General features: G+C 34.9%; 3 protein-coding genes across 6 annotated transcripts; 2 read left to right on the forward strand and 1 right to left on the reverse strand.

Annotated features, from left to right (window-relative positions):
* Positions 1-2,321, forward strand: LOC121755080 (thioredoxin-like fold domain-containing protein MRL7, chloroplastic). 4 transcript variants are annotated; one of them, XM_042150363.1, is made up of 6 exons: positions 1-190; positions 519-1,288; positions 1,486-1,570; positions 1,667-1,778; positions 1,861-1,969; positions 2,167-2,321. In XM_042150363.1, the coding sequence occupies exons 2-5, from the start codon at positions 561-563 to the stop codon at positions 1,962-1,964; spliced, it is 1,029 nt and encodes a 342-aa protein (XP_042006297.1). In that variant the 5' UTR covers positions 1-190; positions 519-560; the 3' UTR covers positions 1,965-1,969; positions 2,167-2,321. The 4 variants fall into 4 exon arrangements, with proteins under 4 accessions (XP_042006297.1, XP_042006299.1, XP_042006298.1 ...); XM_042150365.1 differs by lacking the exon at positions 2,167-2,321 and having other exon boundaries at positions 502-1,288; positions 1,861-2,121; XM_042150364.1 differs by lacking the exon at positions 2,167-2,321 and having other exon boundaries at positions 516-1,288; positions 1,861-2,121.
* A 457-nt stretch (positions 2,322-2,778) lies between these two features.
* On the reverse strand, positions 2,779-4,277 carry LOC121754653 (UDP-glycosyltransferase 92A1-like). The gene is made up of 2 exons (XM_042149978.1): positions 3,710-4,277; positions 2,779-3,679 (listed from the first exon to the last, which is right to left on the reverse strand). Exons 1-2 carry the CDS (start codon positions 3,971-3,973, stop codon positions 3,125-3,127), a joined length of 819 nt encoding a protein of 272 aa, XP_042005912.1. The 5' UTR covers positions 3,974-4,277; the 3' UTR covers positions 2,779-3,124.
* Positions 4,278-6,732: 2,455 nt separating this feature from the next.
* On the forward strand, positions 6,733-15,864 carry LOC121755078 (ATP-dependent DNA helicase 2 subunit KU70-like). Its single transcript, XM_042150359.1, has 19 exons — positions 6,733-6,953; positions 7,046-7,123; positions 7,530-7,646; positions 8,024-8,138; positions 8,446-8,551; positions 8,703-8,820; positions 8,974-9,057; positions 9,143-9,201; positions 9,897-10,030; positions 10,106-10,149; positions 10,488-10,564; positions 11,803-11,950; positions 13,165-13,226; positions 13,421-13,481; positions 14,046-14,138; positions 14,207-14,324; positions 15,065-15,167; positions 15,285-15,474; positions 15,554-15,864. The coding sequence occupies exons 1-18, from the start codon at positions 6,891-6,893 to the stop codon at positions 15,442-15,444; spliced, it is 1,740 nt and encodes a 579-aa protein (XP_042006293.1). The 5' UTR covers positions 6,733-6,890; the 3' UTR covers positions 15,445-15,474; positions 15,554-15,864.
* The last annotated feature ends 5,040 nt before the right edge of the window (positions 15,865-20,904 follow it).

Here is a 20,904-nt window from a genome sequence, read left to right on the forward strand (position 1 = left end):
AATTTGATGTTGGTCCGGCCAAAGAGGCAAAACTTCTGGTGTCACTGCTAATTACGGCGAGGTTGTAGTGATTGTTTTCTTCCTTCTTCACACAGAGACAGACTCGAAGCTCCTACGCAAAAAGAAACCGTGGAGGCCTGATTACCGTTCCTCCAACTCCCACGCCGCTTCCCACCAATTCTCCATTAAGGTTTTCCCTTTCGAACAAGAATACTACTGTATAAACCAGCTTCCAACACGCTCTCCCTTTTTTATTTTTCTGAATGCCATTTTTCGCTGAGTCTCAACAACGTTTGTTATTGTTCATTTGCTAGCGTAACTATTATTGGACAGTGGAGTGCACGCCATGTGTTCGATAATTTGCTTACTCGACCTATATTAGCTTTTCTTCTCGCCATTATAGACGATTTTGTGATTTGTTGGCTGCTAACTTCCTTTAACTTTGATCCTTTGGCTATTCCTTTCCTTGGTGTTTGACGTTTGATTTTAGTTTATTTACAGATTTGGTAATTTAGCAGGTTTTGGTTTGCTCTGTTGATTGGAATTCAAGTTGTAAAACAATGGCTTTCAGCACAGTAAATCATCAAGCATTGATTTCTGCACTCAATATTACTTCTTCCCTTTCTCCTTCTACACGGGCTAAGATATCAACTCCGGTTTCATGTTCGAGGTTTCCTTCACAAGCTCTCAAGCACATAGTTAAACGCTTCTCGTACAATGCCGCGTCGAGTAGTTCCGATCAAAATCCTAAATCGGAGCGCAGACGGAAAAAGGCGCCCCAGACATCTAAAGAGCGGAAAAGCGGAGGTGAGAATCCAGAGGGTTCATATCCCGGAATCATCCCAAAAAAGCCAAGGCGCGGTCGTAGGAGTGAAGCAGCAGCTGTTGAGGATTACATACGGGGCTCACTCAAACATACACTGGAGTCGATACGGAAGCAGAATCCAGAAGTTCTAGAAAACATGGAAAACTTTATGAAGGAAAAAGCTGCATCTGATGATGACAGCTCAGATGATGAGGACGTTGTTGACGTAGGAGAAAAGGATATGGTGGTTGAGGAGGAGGATCCGGATTGGCCACTGGATACCGAGGTGGGATGGGGGATCAGAGCCTCCGAGTATTTTGATCAACACTCGATAAAGAATGTAGTAGGCGAAGATGGCACAGAGATCGACTGGGAGGGAGAGATTGATTATGGATTGGTGAAAGAGATCAACTGTCTTGAGTGGGAGAGCTTTGCTTTCCATCCCAGCCCTCTCATCGTTCTTTTCTTCGAGAGATACAAAAGGCAAGGACACAATATACAAGATTGATACTTTTATCTTCATCAATTGAATATGAATTCAGCAAGTTTCTAGAAATTATCAAGGGCTTTAGGATCATCGCAAAGTCTCAAATTATCTTAGTAAACGAAATATTACCATTTATCTATCTAGGATAGTTTGAATCTTGAGATGTGTTCATGAATGATTGTTCCTATTTCAGGGCAAGTGATAACTGGAAGGTCCTGAAAGAGTTGGAAAAAGCAGCAGAGGTTTACTGGAAAGCTAAAGACCGATTACCTCCTCGAGTTAGTGAAATTTCTCCATCGCCTTATTGCTTTCTTTTGTACATATCTCTTATGGTGGATATACCTTGCATGTATGAACTCAATTTAAATACGCAGACAGTGAAGGTGGATATAAATATCGAGAAAGATTTAGCATATGCACTGAAAGCTGAAGAATGCCCGCAGTTACTCTTCTTACGCGGAAACAAGATATTACATAGAGAGAAAGGTAAAGTTCGTTTATAATTGTATGTATAAATGAGCTTCCTTGATTTCTTTCATTAAGGGTTGGGATTTGGCATGATCTGCAGAGTTTAGGTCAGCAGATGAGCTGGTTCAGATAATTGCGTATTTTTACTATAATGCGAAAAGGCCTTCTTGCATCAATGATGAAGCCCTGTCTTCACCGCGTTAGTTGAGGTAACTACTTTCTTCTACAGATGATGAGTATCTCTTATTTCTGAGCTTAAGAGGAGCATTTGTTTATATATGGAAAGCCTAGAAAGTTGACTGCAATATTGTGTACATCAAACTCATTAGCAAGCTTGATTTCATATTATAATTTTATCTTACATCTTCTGTGTAGCACTACCAATCTAAGATGCTTTACTATGTAGGTGGAGTAAAACATGGAAACAAAACATAGTAACCGACACTTCTGTTGAATTATAAGTGCTATGGTTTCAGATGGTTTTGTGTACTTTCAGTTGCACTTTATTTGTGTTTCAACGTTATTATCATATCAAGATTGCCGACAAAAAGTCTTTAATGCTGCGTTTACTTTGTCTACGGAAATCTCCAAGGCTGGACACGCCCTAAATGTTTTTGTTCCAAACTAGGTCAGAAGGCTATCGTTGTTAGCGATTGCATATCTATAATCAACAAATATATTCAAAACTAGTTTACTTGGAATTCTTTGATAATACAATAAGTTATGTTAGTTGCGATAATTGATTTTATAATCTTCATAATCACTGGCCAAAAAGACAAAGATTCGTAGTAATAGAAAATTAATTAGCCGGCATAGATTGTCAAAGCCTTGTTCAGATCATGTACTATATAATTAGCCGGCACAGATTGACTATGAACGGAAGTTACAAGATAGATTATACTCCCTCCTATCCATTAGTAGTCTAGACATTTTTTTCCAACACAGAAATTAAGAAAAATTATTTTAAATGGGTCAAGTTAAGGAAAAATAAAGTAGGAAATGAAAAAAGTAGAAAGAATAAAGAAATGTGTTAATTTTTATTAAAAATGTAAATGATTCCACTTATCATCAAAATAGGAAAATAATCCTACTCCTGTGGAAATGGAGGGAGTATTATTCAAGCAAAAAATTACTTCAATAATAACGCCAAATAATACACTCCCCTAAAAGTTTAAAAGACCCTCTTCCACCTTAGTAATGCTGCAATCAAATCAGATGATTGTAATAAATCAATAGTAATAATATTAGTGGAAAATAAACTAGAATAATCAAACACTAGGCGTTAGAGAGAGAAGAGTGTCCACAAAATCATCCAAAGCTTTAAGCGAAGAACCCTTACGCCCACCTTCCTCGGTCAAGGCAGCTCAGATCAACTCTCCGACCGCCACCGCTTTCTTCCTCATCTCCACCGCTTTACTTCCTCCGTCCATCACCTCCTCAATCACTCTCTTCACATCCTCTCTACTAATCTGGCTCTCCACGCCCCTCGTCATCTCCACGCACACCCCCATCTCCTCCACCAGCATCTTCGCATTGTATCCCTGCTCCGCCGCCAGCGGCCACCCGATGATCGGCACCCCCTGGCTCAAGCTCTCCACCACCGAATTCCATCCGCAGTGGCTCACAAACGCTCCCGTTGACCGGTGGCAGAATATCTCCAGCTGCGGCGCCCATGATCGCACCACCAGCCCCTGCCCTCGCTCCTCGAATCCTTCGGGAAGCCACTCGGGCTTGAACTCGTCCCTCGAGTTGAAGCCCGTGGGCGGCCTGATCGACCAGATGAACGGCCGGCCGCTGTCCTCCAACCCCAACGCCAGCGCCATCATCTGATGCTGGCTCACCGTGTTCTGCGACCCGAAGCTGATATAGACAACGGAGTTTTCTGAGTGGGAATCAAGCCACTCCAGGCACTTCTCCGGTGTGTTTGGCGATCACGTGCGACGGCTGAGGTTGAGGGGCAGGGCATCGGTGTTCTCTGTTTTCGGGGGGAGGCCGTGATCGGCGGCGTTGAGAGGGAGCTCGGAGAAGTGGATTTGGGGGGAGTGGTTGGACGCGGCGGTTTGGAGGTAGCGGAGGTTGAGAGGGGTGGTGACGATGGTGATTTTGAAGGGGAAGCGTTGGGTGATTTGGTTGGCTAAGGCTAAGAATGGGATGAGATGGCATTGGGGCATCAATGGCAGCATTACTATGTGCTGCTCTTTTGCAACTCCCATTTTCTGTGTTTGTTAGTACAAATTTCACCACCAACCACAGTTTTATGCAACAACAGAGATTGGTTACCAATCTCTCTCGACAAGATGATGAAATCAAGAAAGTTTGTTACTGGCCGGTCCACATCCATTAGTGCTTTAATGGTGCATTTTTTTAATAGGTTCTCAATGTTATGGTTAGCTGGATTAGAAAACATGATAAGAAAGGTAGATGTGTGGGGGATGTCCATATTTTGGGGAAAGGAAAGAAATGTTTGGTATTCAACCAAAGAATATGGAAACACACTTTATTCTTGTTTGGTAATAGCCACAATTTCACAAATTTACCAAGACCTAATTTCGCCACGACACCAACTCATCCCTTGTAGACACAGCGTTTTCTTGTGATGCTCAAATTAAAGTATTCTTTTGTTAAAGAAGACGCATGCATGGATATTATAATCAAAATTCAAAACTCCGTACCCTTCTTCCTTGATATTATGAAAAGAACCATTTCTTATCTCAAAAATCAATACTGAAAAATATTGATACCGCGCCCGCCTTCAATAAAACAATTACTCCAATAAACTTAGCTTCAAAGAACAAATAGAACCGGCCAAAACGCTGCTCCTAAATCATCCAATTGTCAAATTATATTAACAAGGTCTTCATCGAGTTAATATGTATATATGGATTCATAATAATGATTATAAATATATATAGGGTTTTAGTGAATCCAAATCTTGTATCAAAATTAAGGTCTAAAATGATTTACTACTCTTATTTGAATTACAACCTGTGCTAATTATGTCATTATTTTGGCATTGTTCGTAATGATTTTGATGGGCTAATTTTCAATTTTGTCTTGATTGGATTTGGCGATGACGGATGACGAGACATGGAAGAATGGTTCGAGGTGGAACTTGGTAGTGTGGTACCGTGTGGAAATGTGTAAAAAGAAGATTGGAGAAGACTAGAATGAAGCGTATGAAATCCAAAAATACAAGAAAAACTCTAAAACTTAATATTTTTCTTCAAAACTACAACCTGTCGGGCCAACCCACAACCCTACCGAGCCAACCTGTTTAACCCACCAACCCTAGTGGGCTAACCCCTTTAGCCTGTTTTAGTATTCGGGTTGCGAAATTACAACCCTAACTCACTAATTTTATTAGGCTATTCAAGTCAACCCACGTGTTTCGGTTTTAGATTGACATCCCTAATTGCAACACACTTTTATATGTTGGAATATGTGTTTGGGGATGTCTATGCAATCTGAAACTTATGGCTTGACCAGAATAGTCTGCTAAATTTAGAGGGTTGGATTTTTTTAACCGATAAAATGCAACTTGATTAGTCCACGGCCTCTGTAGGGTAGACCCCAGACCAATAGATTGGTCAAGTGAATCGGACCTAGGTGCACTATTATTTATTCTTCTGTTTTGTTTGAGAATTAATTTGATAATATTTATAATATAAATAACTGTAAAATATTAACATTTCATTTTAAATTTAATTAACGATTCGCTTCCATTATCGGGCCATCGGTTGGATTCCTAAGCGCAGCTGCTTGCTCCGTTTCTTCAGCTGATGGATGTTGGGCCTGAATTAGTGGGCTCTCTCGGTAACATAATACCTTAGAAAACAAAAATATTCAAAATCAATATCGAGTCTCCCAATATAATTTGGTTGCGTATCTTACCTCATATGTTTCGAAACGAATTTTCCACGGATACAGATTGGACAACCCTAATTGAACTTTAGAGCATTAGCACTCATATGCTGAATATGAAATTTGTCATTTAGAGTATGTTGAGAGAAGTACAAAATTATTTTTATTGTTAACTATTTATAATGTTATGAATGCTTTTTATAATCTAGTTTAGTTTATATTCTTATCTGTAATATTTTTATGTTATTTAATATATATTTTTTATTTTAATATATTTAGTTGTTAATATATTTTCATTATTTGAAACTCTTTTGTCTCGTCCATAGCACTGGTGGTAACACCAGTAATTAAGAATGAGAGAAAAATGGTAATATTTGGGAAAGTGAGAATCTCTTTTTTATTTTTTACCGATTTTTTTATTAAAAAGATCAAAATTCATTTGTTTCGCACAACTTCAGGTCGCACCCCCGTGGGACTGCTAGATCGGGTCGTGGCCTCCGCAGAGGGACACCCTCTGGGACGGGTGGCGTGCAACAGTGACCCGTCCCACCGGGATAGACTAGCCTCCCTATCGGGCACCATTGCGAATGCTCTCATACTCTAATACTCATACAGTTATATACTCTATCCGTTCCATAGAAATAAGTCATATTTCCTTTTTCGTCTGTCTCGTAGAATAGTTCATATTCATTTATAACAACTTTTTTCTCCTTACTATCATTATGGGCCCCGCTATTTACTATATATTTCCAATTACTTTTTTTCTCTCTTATTTTACTAATTATATACTCCCTATGTCCCTCAAGAATATGTCCTCTTTCATTTTTAGTCTGTCCCACAAGAATATGCAATTTCTAATTTTGGAAAGTTTTTCTCTGTAATGTGGTGGGACCTATTCTCCACTAACAATACTTTATTTACTTTTTCTTTCCACCTCTCTTTTACTTTATCAATTTTACATTAAAATTCATGCCGACCTCAAAATGCATATTCATTGGGGACGGAGGGAGTATTAAACTACGCACCAATCCTAGATGATTTATTTATGTGGGACGATGGAGTATTAGTTTAGCCAATGAAATGAACTTTGTCCGGTAGAGTCATATGTCATAAATTAAGTAATGTTTGACTAGAAAGCGATTCGAAGCGCCAACACAATATAAACCCATAAAATATGAAAAAAAAATGAAATGAAAAACCACTCCTTCATTCTTCTCGTGCAAGAATCTCACATCTTCTGCTAGACAACCTGCAACTGGTTTAAATTTGATGGATATCGACCCCGAAGATGTTTTTGGCGACGAAGACGACCCCGAAAATGAATTCTACCAGGTTATATTTATCACTGAAAGCAGTTTCCTTTGCATTATGTTGCGGGAAATTTTCAATTTTAGTGCGGACAAATTGTTTGAAAAAATGCGCAGGAGAGAGACGCCACGAAAGAGTTTTTGGTGTATTTGGTAGACGCTTCCCCAAAAATGTTCTCCACCACTTGCCCTTCAGTAACTTTTTCCTCTTTTTTCCATAATTTCTTTTGTGTTGTGTTGTGTTTACTTGAGAATATGTTTGTTCTTTTACTTCATGATTTTGGGTTCGAGATTTGTAGCTACATCTTTCTTAGGTAATTTCTTATCGGTTGAGGTAATTGGTAGCAATTACTACATGATTTTCAAGCATTTATATCATTCTTCTCTTTATACAGTTTTATCCGAATTTGAATGGCATCAACCACAAGTACTATGAGCTATGCCATTTATTTGCTATATTTTTTATCCTGCAGCATTTCTTATATTGTGCATGGACTGATGGACTCATCAAAGCATGTCGTCGTTATTATAGGACAGTATATATATACATATATGATGTTCTGGTATTTCTTCTAATGGGTGAATGATTAATGCTTTGCAGGAAGATCAGAAATGTGTTAGTCACTTTGAAGCTGCTATCAATAGCATATCAGTGTCCTTGAAGACTCAAATTATCAATAGGTCTTATGATGAAGTTGCTATATGCTTCTTTAATACTGTAAGCTTTGAGGCCTTTGCACTCTTGTACTTTTACCATCTTTTATGAGGAAGATGGTTACATTTTATTCGTCGTCACCTTTAGGTGCACTATTTGAACGTGGTTCTTGAACAATTATATTCGTTACATTATTTCAAAAAATGAATGGAGAAGGGTATAAAGGTGGAAAAACAAATACGAGTAAAAAATAATTAAAATAGTTATCCATATTTTCCTCATAGCTTTTTATACTTGAACCAAGAAACACACACCTAGTTTCCCAAAAACCAAACAACATTTAGCATTCAATCGATGGAACTGAATCTTTTGCTTTTAAAACTAGTTTTTACTACTGAAGTACCATTGTCTCATGTTAGTTCCCAATGCTTGATTTATAGAAGGAAAAGAAGAATCTACAGGACTTGATTGGTGTTTATGTTTTTAATGTTCCCGAACGAGAGGATTTGGATAGACCAACAGCTAGGCTTATCAAAGAATTTGACCGCTTACAAGGTCAGTTGTGATTAGCTTTGTTTAGCTTCATTTTCAGTAATTTATTAGATTGGCGACAATATAATGGATGAAAAAAAATTCAAATATGAGATCCATAATTTACTAATAACCAATCCATGAAAATTCTTATCTGTTTTTCATTCACACACAGAGTGACAATGTAATGAAAAAATTCAATATTTTTTTTACCCTGAAATGTTTTCGTTCTTAATTTAGATAACATAATGACTGTAAATTTCATTCTCTGGAATTCCTTCATTTGGGTGACTAGAGGCTTATCCCTTTTGTTGATTCTTTATGAGGACAGAGTCATTCAGTAAACAAATTGGGAGTAAGTATGGCATCTTGCCGGGAACCCGTGATAATTCTCTTTACAATGCTCTTTGGGCTGCACAAGCACTATTACGGAAAGGGTATGTTTATTTTTATCTTGCAAGAGTAATTTGATACCAAATTTGGAGAATCACAATGATACCCAATTCTTTAACTTTTCATGCATATTATTTTTGTTAGTTGAATTGTCAGATATTTATCTTGGCCAATTTTGGTGATATATTCTATCAGGTCTACCAAAACTGCTGACAAAAGAATTTTGTTATTTACAAATGAAGATGATCCATTTGGGGATATGAAGGGAGTGACAAAACTTGATTTGATGAGAACAACAATACAACGTGCCAAAGTAATGTGTCACTCAAGCTCATGCACTTAAAATTTTGTAGATTATTCTTAAAGCTAGAAGCTTTAGATGTTTAAAAAATGCTATAATTAGCATTCGTGTGAACTGTACTGTAAATTATGAGAATATTGTAAAGTAATGTCAGGTTACTTTCAGGATGCTCAAGATCTTGGAATCTCAATTGAACTCCTCCCCTTGAGTAAACCAGATGATGACTTCAATGTGTCTACTTTTTATGCTGTGGGTTCATGTTTACAAGCTTTATCCCCCTTCGGCAATACAGTATTTATGTTCAAATTTATATAGCTGCATCTCATATGTTCAGGACTTACTGGGATTGGAGGGAAATGATCTGGCTGAGTTTAAGGCTTTAGCAGCTGAAAGGTTTGAATCCACCAGTTTTCTTTCTAATTTCCCATGTCTTATCTACAAAATCTTGCCCAAGGACTAAGATGCCTAGAATTGTAATTTTTCTTATATATGTGATCCAACTTTTTGGTAATTATTTTTTCTGATGAATCTGGTTGATTTGACATGTTCTTATGTTGTTCAATGTTCCAAGGGGAAAATAAGCATTGATGTTTTTTATTTGTAAAAATTTGATAAAATAGTGAGATGTAATTCATCTTTTTGTGTATGTCGTTCTTTTAATTGGATAACACTGGTGATGATGGTTACAAAAATTATTAAGTTTTTGACAAGTAGCATTACCATCAAGTAATAGTACTTATATTTCTTTTCTTTTCTTTTTCTTCCAAATGTTGCTTACTTGCTTTATGATATATGTCTCCTAGCATCAATCTTGTAATTAATAAAGGTAATAAATGCATAATAAGAATATGCTCTTGGTCTAGTATGTTAGCTGCACTTCCTATTTTATTTTTATGTCAACAGAAAGCAGATTCATTGATTGTACTCAGTTTATCACTGCATGCATTATAACCAGATAGTTGTAAGGGGCTTTCCATCTTTGCCAATTCAAGAGGGAGATGATTATTGTTAATATCTAGGGATACTCCAATTGCGCTTGCTTGTTTACTCTTTTCTCCATTTATCTTCACAAAGTCTTCTCCTACCAGATTTGAAGATATCAAAGATCAGCTAAGAAAGCGTATGTTCAGAAAGCGCAAAGTTCGAAGAATTAACTTCATCATTCCTGGTGGCAAATCCATAGAACTAAATACATATGCTGTAGTCCGCCCAACCAATCCTGGTCTGTTTTAGTTCTGTGCTCCTCTTTATATTCCCTTCTCAGGAGGCATCTCTCATGTCTTCTTTTTCTGCCCAGGGAATATCACTTGGCTCGATTCTGTTACCAACCTTCCTATTAAGGTACTCCCTCCAAATCCATGTTAATAGAGGCATTTCTTTTCGGCACGGAGATTAAAAAACAAATATTTAATATGTGAAGTGGAAAGAATTAAGTAAGAGAGGGGATAAAGTATGAGAGAGATAGTATAGTACTTTTTGCCAAATATAGAAATGACTATTATGTTGGAACGTCCCATAAAGGAATACGACTCTATTAACATGGAACGGAGGGAGTATTTTGTAATGAAAAGTAGTTTTGCTTGAACATCTAGAAGTTAAGACCTTGTAGCTCTTTTCCAATGTCAATTAAAGAATTGTACCCAAACCAGATACCAGTGTTGACTTGAATGATTATGCAGGCAGAGAGATCGTTCTTCTGTTCAGATACAGGTGCTCTGCTGCAGGATCCCCCTAAATATTTTCAGACTTACAAAAGGTGAGCTACTCTGTTGAGCTAACCTTTATGTTTAAGGCTTTAACGATAGAGCTTTTATTCTTCAGAGCACTGCTGGTTTTAGTCTGATGACTCTGATCTTGATGGTATAATATGTTGAACTGAATTTAAATGTCAAATTGAGTAAAAGGAAATCTCTGCTGAACTACAGTCTGCTGCATTTCCTCCCATTTTGTATTTCATTACTTCGAAGATAGGAAACTAATTATCAAAATTATTGTCATGACTTATTATTGATGAAAACAATGACTACAGATTTCTGTAGTGCTTTTCCTCTTTCAGAAGGCGTGTTCTGATAAAACTTTGTCACTTCTTAGAAGCAATAACTCACAACAATTAAAAAACACATGCACACCAATGCTTGATAAACTGGCTCAAAGAATAATGGACTGAACTGGAAAAGAAACTCCTCTTGCGGGGCCTTGGCCTTGTAGCAACACAAACTACTTTTTGGGATGCCCTTGTTAGTGAAAAGAAGCGAGGAAGGCTGGAAACGAACAGAAAGTATATGGAAAATGCTATGAAATTGAAATGAACTAAAATAGATAATATGCTAAACAATCCTCTCACGAGGCCCTACGGTATATCACCGTCCTTATACTAAACTCAAAACATAATCTCCACTTCTCTAATCTAAGTGACCATTATATAGGACTCTTATACTTGGAATTGCAAAAGAAAGAGAGATAATAACTAATGTTGTTAATTGCATTGGCAATAACCACTGCCCACCACTCCATGATCTGTAACCGTCGTTGCAACCGTTGTTGCAATTCATTATTCTCCATCTTACTCTTCCACTTCCAGCCGTTAGCAGTAATTGTCTAGCATGGTTTTGTAATCCAAATGTGCATCAGCCCTTCCCTGTCAAACCTCCAGGGTATTAAATAGCCAGGACTCCTACGAAAATTAAATCCTAAAGATATGAAAACTGAAGGCTCAAATCCTAACAAACTATAATAATCTAAAAGATAAACACGATTAAAAGGCTCCTAACAAACTATAATAAATGAAAAGATAAACATGATTGAAAGACTCCTAACAGACTATAATGGAGTAATAACTAAAAGATAAACTTGTATCAGCCATCTCAAATATTTGACATCCATATCACATAACCCCTGATAGCTTTTTGGGTTCATTATTGTTAAAATTCCTTATAACCATATATTTAATTCATCTGGTTTTGTTTTTAAGTAACTTGCTTTTTGGTTTGCCAGTGAAAATATCATGTTCACAGCTAATGAAGTTTCTGACATCAAGAGGGTGTCTACTGGGCATCTTCGCCTCCTTGGTTTCAAGCCTTTAAGTTGCTTAAAAGATTACCACAACTTGAGACCATCTACCTTTGTTTTTCCTAGTGATGAGGTTACTATATTCTTCTTACTTTATAATTCTTCTTATCTTGATTATGTAAATTCTTGTTCTATCAGATGCTTTAAGAATTGTTTTGACTGATTCCAGATTTAACTAGGTTCAATCCAGGAAGTTTGCAAGTTCTCATGTTGCTTTTACCTAGAGCCTATCTAATCGATCTATACTAACTATAAAGGAGTCTTGTCTTACAAAATTTATTTTTTCCTAGTATATTCTACTAAATTTAAGGGCAATCATCTAAAATGGTACTCCCTCCGTCCTAACTAAGATGAGGCATTTCTTTTGGGAACGAAGATTAAAATATTCTGTTAAATGGGTTAAATGAAGATAATTAAAACAGGAGAGATATTAAAATAAGAAATATAAGAGAGAGTAAAGTAGGAGAGAGTATAAAGTAAGAGTGATTAGATATTTTGTTTTTTGCTGAAAAAGAAATGACTTAACTTATTTGAGACTTGGGACATCCCGAAAAGGAATACGACTCAAATTATTTGGCATGGATGGAGTATAATATTTATCTGTTACACTTTCTGTCCCATTAAAATTGACCTGTGCACCACTTTTGGTTGTCCCTTATAAAGGGAGTATTAAATACCTTTAATACGACAAGGGCTTGTTACTAATAAATTTGTATTCTTTAGACTTTAGTAAATAATACCCATATGATCTAAACAATAGGCCTGGACAAGCGCAACATGAGTTATAATAAAAGTTGTTGAGTTGAGGAGAAAAGATTCCGCCTATAATGTTAGTAATGATTAATAAATATATTGTGAGCTGAGAAACTGGGAGCCTGTGGTAGAAAAGAGTGACCAAGTTAAGGTGATATATATAAGGGGCAATATGCTGTGAGGAATGAGGATAGTTTCTATAAATGGAAGTGGACTAATTTTTTTGTGGATGTATCAAAATGAAGAAATTGGACTGTTGTTTAGGGATGAAGGGAGTATGAAATAGGAACCCTTTGTTTCCATACTTGTTTAAAATTGTGACAAGTATATCTATTTGACTTATATATCTATTTATTTGAATAAAATAATTTAATGTGCATTGCATGTTCCATCCTACATTCCTTCTAGTCTTCATAAAATGCTCAAAGCCACTTATTCTTTTTCTTTTCTGATTTAGCATAACTCTTCCAGTTACGCTTGAATTGCTGCATTTGTTCTGATTTTTCTCTAATTTTGGTGTTGGTGTTGGTGTAGGAAGTGGTTGGAAGTACTTGTATTTTCATTGCTCTCCATAGATCCATGTTGCGGCTGAAGCGGTTAGTATATTTGACTAAAATCAAGCCTCCGTTGGGGCCTTAATTTGCTTTCTTTAGGTCATCTGTTTTGACCGTTCTGAAGTAAAAGTCTAGCTATCACAGGTTTTAGCTGGTATTATTGGATGTTGGTTTCGTGTAAAGATCTTTGCCAATTGTTATTTCAGTTTTATACAATTTGACATTTTCACTTGCAGATTTGCGGTTGCATTTTATGGGAATTCTACACATCCGCAATTAGTTGCATTAATTGCCCAAGTAAGAAGTTATTTACCATAACAAAGTTATATGTTCAGTTATTTGAGCTTAGCTTTGTATAGTTGAAACTCAACCACAACTCAAATTATTTTTGTATACATCTGAGATGCCATTTTGGCTTATTTTAGAACTCCGAAACTATATCTTTAACTATTACAATAGAGCCTTGCTTTACAAAATTTGGTTTGCTTATTTATATACTATAATTATCCTCTTACCCACTATTTACGTAGAAGTGTATTTGTACTAATCCGATTAAACCTATAACATCATTACTTATATTAATATGGATGCTGTCAAGTGTCAATCATTTTCATTACCGATGTGGTCATTTTACCATGTAAGGCTGAAATTGCCTTGTTCCCTGTCTCTAAGTTCTTAGTTATCAGATTAATCCCCAATTTGCGTCTGGTGGGTCAAGTATTCTAAAATATTTATCAATGATGCCAAGATTAACAGGAGTAGCTCAATTAGTGTTAAGCGTTGAGACTGTCTGATCGTTGCTAGTTTCATCCCACAGTTCCACAATCTGAATATTACAATTTCCTTTGTAATTGTCCCTAGGATGAGATAATGAGTCCCAGTGGTCAGATTGAGCCACCTGGGATGCATATGATATACCTTCCATACTCTGATGACATCAGACCCATTGAAGAGGTAACAGTAATTTTGTTCACTTTCTTGATTGGAGAATTAGCATTGACGACAATATGGTTGGTCCACAGTTTCACACTGATACAAACTTGGCCCCACGAGCATCAGAAGACCAAATAAAGAGTGCCTCTTCGTTGCTGAAGCGCATTGACCTGAAAAACTTTTCTGTTTGCCAATTTGCGAACCCGGGTAACCTCAGTTTTATGGATGTGCATTATTATATTTGGTGTCAATTTCCCAGAGTAATGGGGAATCAATATTTTGGAAGGACAATATATTTGTGGTTATTTTCATGATTTAGATAGTTATATTCTGATAATATTAGATCACTTGGTTTTTAGCAATGATCTATTTGGCATGCCTCCGTCAATTTCTGAGGCACTTGGTGCGTCGTCAGATGAGAATAATGACAAATATACGAAAAGTGGAAAAGATTTTCTTATTAGTGTGTTGATAACCAGGCTTGCTATAAGCTGCCCTCCAAACTTAACAAAAGACAACTAGATTTTTCTTCCTGTAGTATAAAACGTCTGATAGATGATTCTCTTTTAAAAATTTTGACCATCTGATATCTCTTGTGATCATGAAGGAAATGTGTTAGTAGAGAAGTTTAGAAGTCGTTACATCAAGGTGGACATGTATACCTATCTAGTATACACACAACATATATTAACCATGCTGATAATTGTTTACAGCATGTTACACATTGGAGAAATATAGAATTAGAATTAGAGTCGGTCTTCAAATTGCAGTGCAAATAGACCCATGTTGGGAGGGGTTGCCATTTAAGAGCCAAGCAGGATCAATGGTCACTTGTGATCCTGAAATGACATATTGAAATTCAATTATGCAAATAGTAATGCAATTTTCCAAGGTTGAACCAACCATCTGTACCCTACTAATGGCAATATTATTTTAATTCCTTACAGCCTTGCAGAAACACTATGCAGTATTACAGGCTCTAGCTCTGGATGAAGATGAAATTCCTGATGTCAAGGATGAAACGCTTCCCGATGAAGAAGGCTTGGCCAGGTAAGTGGGATTTGATACTGTTGTAAGCTGCACCATCTGTATTCTTCTCCACCAATCTTGCTCTGTGCTTGTCATTTAAATGTGTACTTAATTTTGGCTTGTTTATTCTTTCGGAAGACCGGGGGTTGTTAAAGCATTGGAAGAGCTCAAGATTTGTGTGTATGGAGAAAACTTCAAACAGGAGGATGACGACACGATGGGCAGTCAAAAAACAAGTGAAACCTCCAATAAAAGGAAAGCAGTTGCTGATAATGCAACTAAGGAGTATGCAAACTAGGACTGGCCTAAGCTTGCGGACAATGGACAGGTTTATATTCTTGTTCCTAAAATGTTATATTCATCCATTAGAAAATGGAGATTTATAAAAATTGTTTTTACTTTTGCAGTTGAAGGAGTTGACAGTGTCGGAACTGAAGCACTACCTGAACGTACACAACCAGCCGGTCGGTGGCAAGAAGGAGGCTCTGATCAGCAGGATCTTGACTCACATGGGTAAATGAAGCTTTGAGATTTTGGGAGGAAAGAAGCCACTTTGCCAAGCCCATTTTGTTGATGTCATGTGAGATTGATTATGCATTTTATGAATCATCCAAAAATGAAAGTAGAAAGTGCGATGCAATGGTGTGTCATTGCAACTACATAGAACTAAATCTTAACCTAACAACTCAATTATTGGTGCTTGCATTTAGTCACTGTATTCTCTGTTTTCTGAGTCGATTATTAGGTTCCAACGACAACCTTTAAGTGCCACAAAATCACTTAACTAATATATGCTCACGAACCAGAAATCCAAAGTAAACCAGAGAATTCGTGCATGGAGAACAAGTCAAGATAAGCTGAAATCATAACACTAAATTTACTTCACAAAAACATCCAGATTTGGTAACAACATGAAAAAAACGTAAAACCAAATGTAGCGAGCATGAAAAAGGAAACAAAGATTGTATCATCGCCCCTTCCCGGGACGGAATTACAGAACTGAAATTGTGAATGTTAAAACCAACACCCAAACCACTGCTAAAACTAACTAAAACCAAAGAAACCAAGTGTGTGTTACGGGATATCAGGAGTTTGAAGTGTTGGGAGCCCCCATTTCAAACCTAGGAGAGAGCTGAATCTATGATGAGTGTTGCCTCCTTCCTCCTTCCCATTTCCCTTTATAGGAAGGCGTGAGGCCTTGATCCTAGGGCAACCTTCCCTTAAAAAGGTCTTTCTTGCCCTTTGCCTTCGGGGATCTTTCTTATGTTACGCTCCATCTCCTACTCGGGTGCTCCTGCCGCTGCCATATATTCTGACTTGATCCATTTGCACAGCAAAATGACTCCTCCTCCTTGGTCCATTTGTCCGCCCAGCTGATCCGTTCAATCCCTAAATATGGCGGACTTTTACACTCACCTGGCTCACAATTGCACGTTACATTACAGAATTGGGTGTAGTTTTATCATAGAATACATGCATGAAACAAGCCTTATCACTACCACTAACTCAAAATTAATTAGCATCTTTTCCAAAGATTGGTATAATAATTCATGAAAATTTTTATTATTCATGTAATAGAATTCCAATCGGTCTGGTTCGCAAAAATTAACAACTACTATTATGAACTCATCTCCATGATATTATCACAAACAATTTTGTCAGCACAATATTCATGTAGTAACATTGTCGCACCGCCAGGTGTTGATTACCATTGCCTAAAATATCAGAGGATTAATTTGGGTGATGAAATACCCACACATTTTGTATAAGTCAAAGTGTATAACTAATGTTGTAAAAATATTTTATTCGGCCATAAAAAATTGTCCCATTTTTTTCATTTCAAGGTATCCACAAACTATTCTATCCAATTTTTCTCATTCTCTCATATTTCACCCACCCTCTCATATTTCACCCACTTTTATCATTCTCTCACTTATTCAATTTTTCATTAAAACATGTATCTGCACCCATGAAACTATTTTTTGTGGGTGGAGGAAGTATCAAATTATACGTATATAAAAGCGAAGTTGTGGGAATTTTGTTTTCCCAATCAGTTTCATAAATTTTTTAAAGTATATTGTATAAATCTTTGAGCATGTATTATAAAAATTTTAATGCAAGATGGATGACATGATAATTGTCATTGAATAAAGCACATTATACATTGCATAATACACAAAAAAAAACGTGAAGATGTGTTATTGATGTGAGTAATAAGATGATACTTCATAAATCAATGGTCAACAAATACATCAATATACCAAATGGAACAATCTCATTAGTTGATAAATATATTTTTTAAAATTTATATATCTTTCATCTATTATATTAAATAATTATACCAAAATTATACCAAAATTCATAATTTTTCATCCTCTATAAATAGAGACCGCATTTGCTATTTTTTTTTATCATAAGAAAATATCATCTTTTCTCCTCATATAATCCTTCTTCTTTGCTATATTTTTTAATTTTGTAGTCTTCTTTGTTGTTCACTATGAATGATGATGAGAGTAATATATCCTCCGATTCTCAAAATTTCTATTACTAATTTTCATCTTATGTTTTTTCACCAATTATGTATTTTAAATTTCGTATTGCAATTATTGTAACTTATGTTGTTTATTTGTTTATTTTATAATTTTTAGTTTATCATTTATTGTGTTTTTTATCAATAATAATAAATATTTCATTTAATAATATTATTATAAAAAAATATTAAAAATAAATATATAATGGTGTGGTTGGAATGTTGGATAGTCACTGATAAATGATAAAAAAAAGTATAATTGAGTTTGGATGAATATTGAGCATATTTTAAAATATTAGTAATTCATTCTTTTGTGTTCTGAGTAACTATATGATGCAAAGATTAAATTGTCCATTGTACAAAACAAAAGTTTGATTGATTGAGTATTTACAATCAATAAAAGATAATTAAAAATTTAAAAGTTACATCAATTATATAGCTTCCTGAATACGTTTAAGAAGCTTTGCACAAAACCTAATAAAAGGCAAATGTATACATTGAGCCAATCTCTGTAGATTTTTTAACATGTGAGATGGAAATAAACCATTGGTTAATGACATAAAAAGAAGTAAAACACATTTCAATACATTTTTGAAGAATTTTTCAATTCTACATGCTCCATATTAATGGTTTTAGGAAATATAAATGCAATTTTGAGAATACAATTAAAAAAATAGTAATACAATTTTTTTTTTGCAAATTGGAGAGAAATCTCTTTGATTTCCTCTCAAAATTTATCCCCAATAAAACTGTTGCTTTATATATTTATAGATTATAAATTATAGATTATAGCTTTGCAAGAAATTTATATGATTTTTTTAATTGTATTTTCAAAACTGCATTTATATTTCTTAAATCATTAGTTAATAGAATTATTTTAAAGAAACTATCTTTACATCTTCTCAACCATCAATTAATAGCATGAAAAAGTAGATATAACTCATAAAAAATGTGAATGATGATGATAAATAGATGTCAACAAATGGAGTACATAAAGCTGCAAATCAATTTATAGAAAGTGATGCAAAGTGTTTTACAGATGCAAAGTATGATCAAATTCAGAAATTAAAAGAAAAACGAAGAATTTAGAGATAGATTAGGCATCCAATATAAATATAAATAATTTAACATTAGTCACGAAGTGAGCCACATAGGAAATCTATCTCTACATATATAAAAAGCGAGTTTTAGCCTTCTTTTAAAGTATTTATATATTTTGTCCTCATTCTGAAATATTTATAAATTATGGACCAATTTGAATATTTATAAGTAACTCTCATGAATATTTATTTAGATATTTTAATGAGCATTTGACTAATTCTTAAAGCACTACAATGAGTAACGTTACAAATCTTTAAATAGGATAATGAGCATTTAACAAATTTTGTACTCCCTCCGTTCACAAAATGTTGTCCATGTTTGACTCGGCACGAGTTTTAAGAAATGTGAAGAAAAGTGAGTGGAAAAAGTTAGTGGAATGTATGCCCCACATTTATATATTAGTTTTATAATAGAATGTAAGTGTAATGAGTTAGTGGAAAGTATGGTCCATTTACCAAAAATGGAAAAAAACAAAGTGGACAACATTTCACGGACGGACCGAAATGGAAAACTGGACAACATTTCACGAACGGAGGGACTAACATCTATTGTCTTAATTTTATAATTTATAATGTTTTAGTTCCATGATCTCTCATGTCCTAATTTTGTGTCTATAAAAGGCATAGAGTTGTGGATGAATTACACACTGACAAAAGCATTCTTCATTCTCTCTCAAGCTCTCAACATTTTATTGCACATGTTAGGAACATTCTTTCGCTCTATTTTTGGAATCCCATCAAGTTCATAGGTGCCTAGCGGGTTTGAGATGTTATATACGTTAGGAGGAAGTCGTTTCATCTTTGGGGATAATACGTCTATCCGATAGCACTAATCATACGTGATGTAATTTGTCTTGCGGAAATAGGGTTTTTCTTGACTAATTTTCATTGTAATTTCTGTTTCATTTATTGTTGTTTTTTTTCTTTGATTACAATAGTTAGAGTACCGCGTGTATATGGTTCGAGAATTTTATCCCAATATTTCTTACAATTCTTAGAGAGGGAAGAATTGTAGCATCCTTAACTCGAAAGATGCATAATATTTATCTTCATCTTTACACAATTTATTATTTTTGTATATTTAGTTGTTCAAACAAAATAAAATAGTTTGCTACCAAATTTTGGTTTATTAATAATACTATTGTTGAAATTAGGATTTAGCACTTAATTGTTATGGGATATAACTGATTTTATATGGAGTTTTAATTATCTTATTTGTAGGTGATCATGCTGAGTAAAATATATACTCCATATTAGGTATATTTTTACAAAAAGAAAATTTGTAGTATTGAGAATTGTAAAGTAGTATAGATGTTTCATGTTCCAACAAGCCACGTTAATTCAACCAATTAATGTAATTTTTTTGTGTAGTTTATCATTTGAATTTTTTATGGTCATAATTTTGACGTTTTGTATATTATGAGTTATGATTCATTATTTTGTTAAAAGTGTAATTTTCATTATTTGTAGTAGAGAAATATGAATGATTGTTTTAAACATATTTTTAAAAAATGTCAACACTTGATATAGTCTCTTCATAATTGTCCAAATAATTGTGTTTGTCTTAATTCCATTTTAAATATGTTTAATTTAATGTCTTTAGGTTTAAAATGAATTGAGGAGTATATATTTATTGAATTTTTATGATATAGTATTTTTCTATTTTAAATCTTATATAGTTTATTATTTCTCATTTTAATTAATCAATTAACAATTTAAAATCGTATGACGAAAAAATATTTCATCATGCATCACACGTGGGTTAACACTAGTATAGATTAGGTACCATTCCGGGAACGGGTCACCTCAACTATATCCTACACCATTTTTTATGTTGTACACTCTTTTAATTAATGAAATAAAAGACTAAAATATATACAACATTTCCTACTACACTTATATTCTTAGAAATAAAAACAAAAATGCTGGATTGTAATCTTTTCTTTGTTTTGGCATCACATTCAAATGTCTATACTGTATTAGGTTTGATTTAATTAGGAAATTACGAAGTTGACATTTTCATATGATAGGATAAAAAATGTCATCTAATGAATCAATCAACTCTTGTTATCTCCCTCTCATGTAACCTACTTCACTTACTGCAAATCAACATATGAATACAGCAATA

Source organism: Salvia splendens, chromosome 11 (assembly GCF_004379255.2).
Source record: "Salvia splendens isolate huo1 chromosome 11, SspV2, whole genome shotgun sequence".
NCBI lineage: Eukaryota > Viridiplantae > Streptophyta > Magnoliopsida > Lamiales > Lamiaceae > Salvia > Salvia splendens.

Coding starts and splice junctions, on each gene's coding strand:
- LOC121755080 (XM_042150363.1), top strand. CDS start 561: ATGGCTTTCAGCACAGTAAATCATCAAGCATTGATTTCTGCACTCAAT. Junction 1,571..1,666: donor AAGACCGATTACCTCCTCGA/GTTAGTGAAATT, acceptor TTAAATACGCAG/ACAGTGAAGGTGGATATAAA. Junction 1,779..1,860: donor GATATTACATAGAGAGAAAG/GTAAAGTTCGTT, acceptor CATGATCTGCAG/AGTTTAGGTCAGCAGATGAG.
- LOC121754653 (XM_042149978.1), bottom strand. CDS start 3,973: ATGGGAGTTGCAAAAGAGCAGCACATAGTAATGCTGCCATTGATGCCC. Junction 3,680..3,709: donor CCGATGCCCTGCCCCTCAAC/CTCAGCCGTCGC, acceptor TCGCCAAACACA/CCGGAGAAGTGCCTGGAGTG.
- LOC121755078 (XM_042150359.1), top strand. CDS start 6,891: ATGGATATCGACCCCGAAGATGTTTTTGGCGACGAAGACGACCCCGAA. Junction 7,647..8,023: donor CTATATGCTTCTTTAATACT/GTAAGCTTTGAG, acceptor CTTGATTTATAG/AAGGAAAAGAAGAATCTACA. Junction 10,150..10,487: donor TTACCAACCTTCCTATTAAG/GTACTCCCTCCA, acceptor ATGATTATGCAG/GCAGAGAGATCGTTCTTCTG.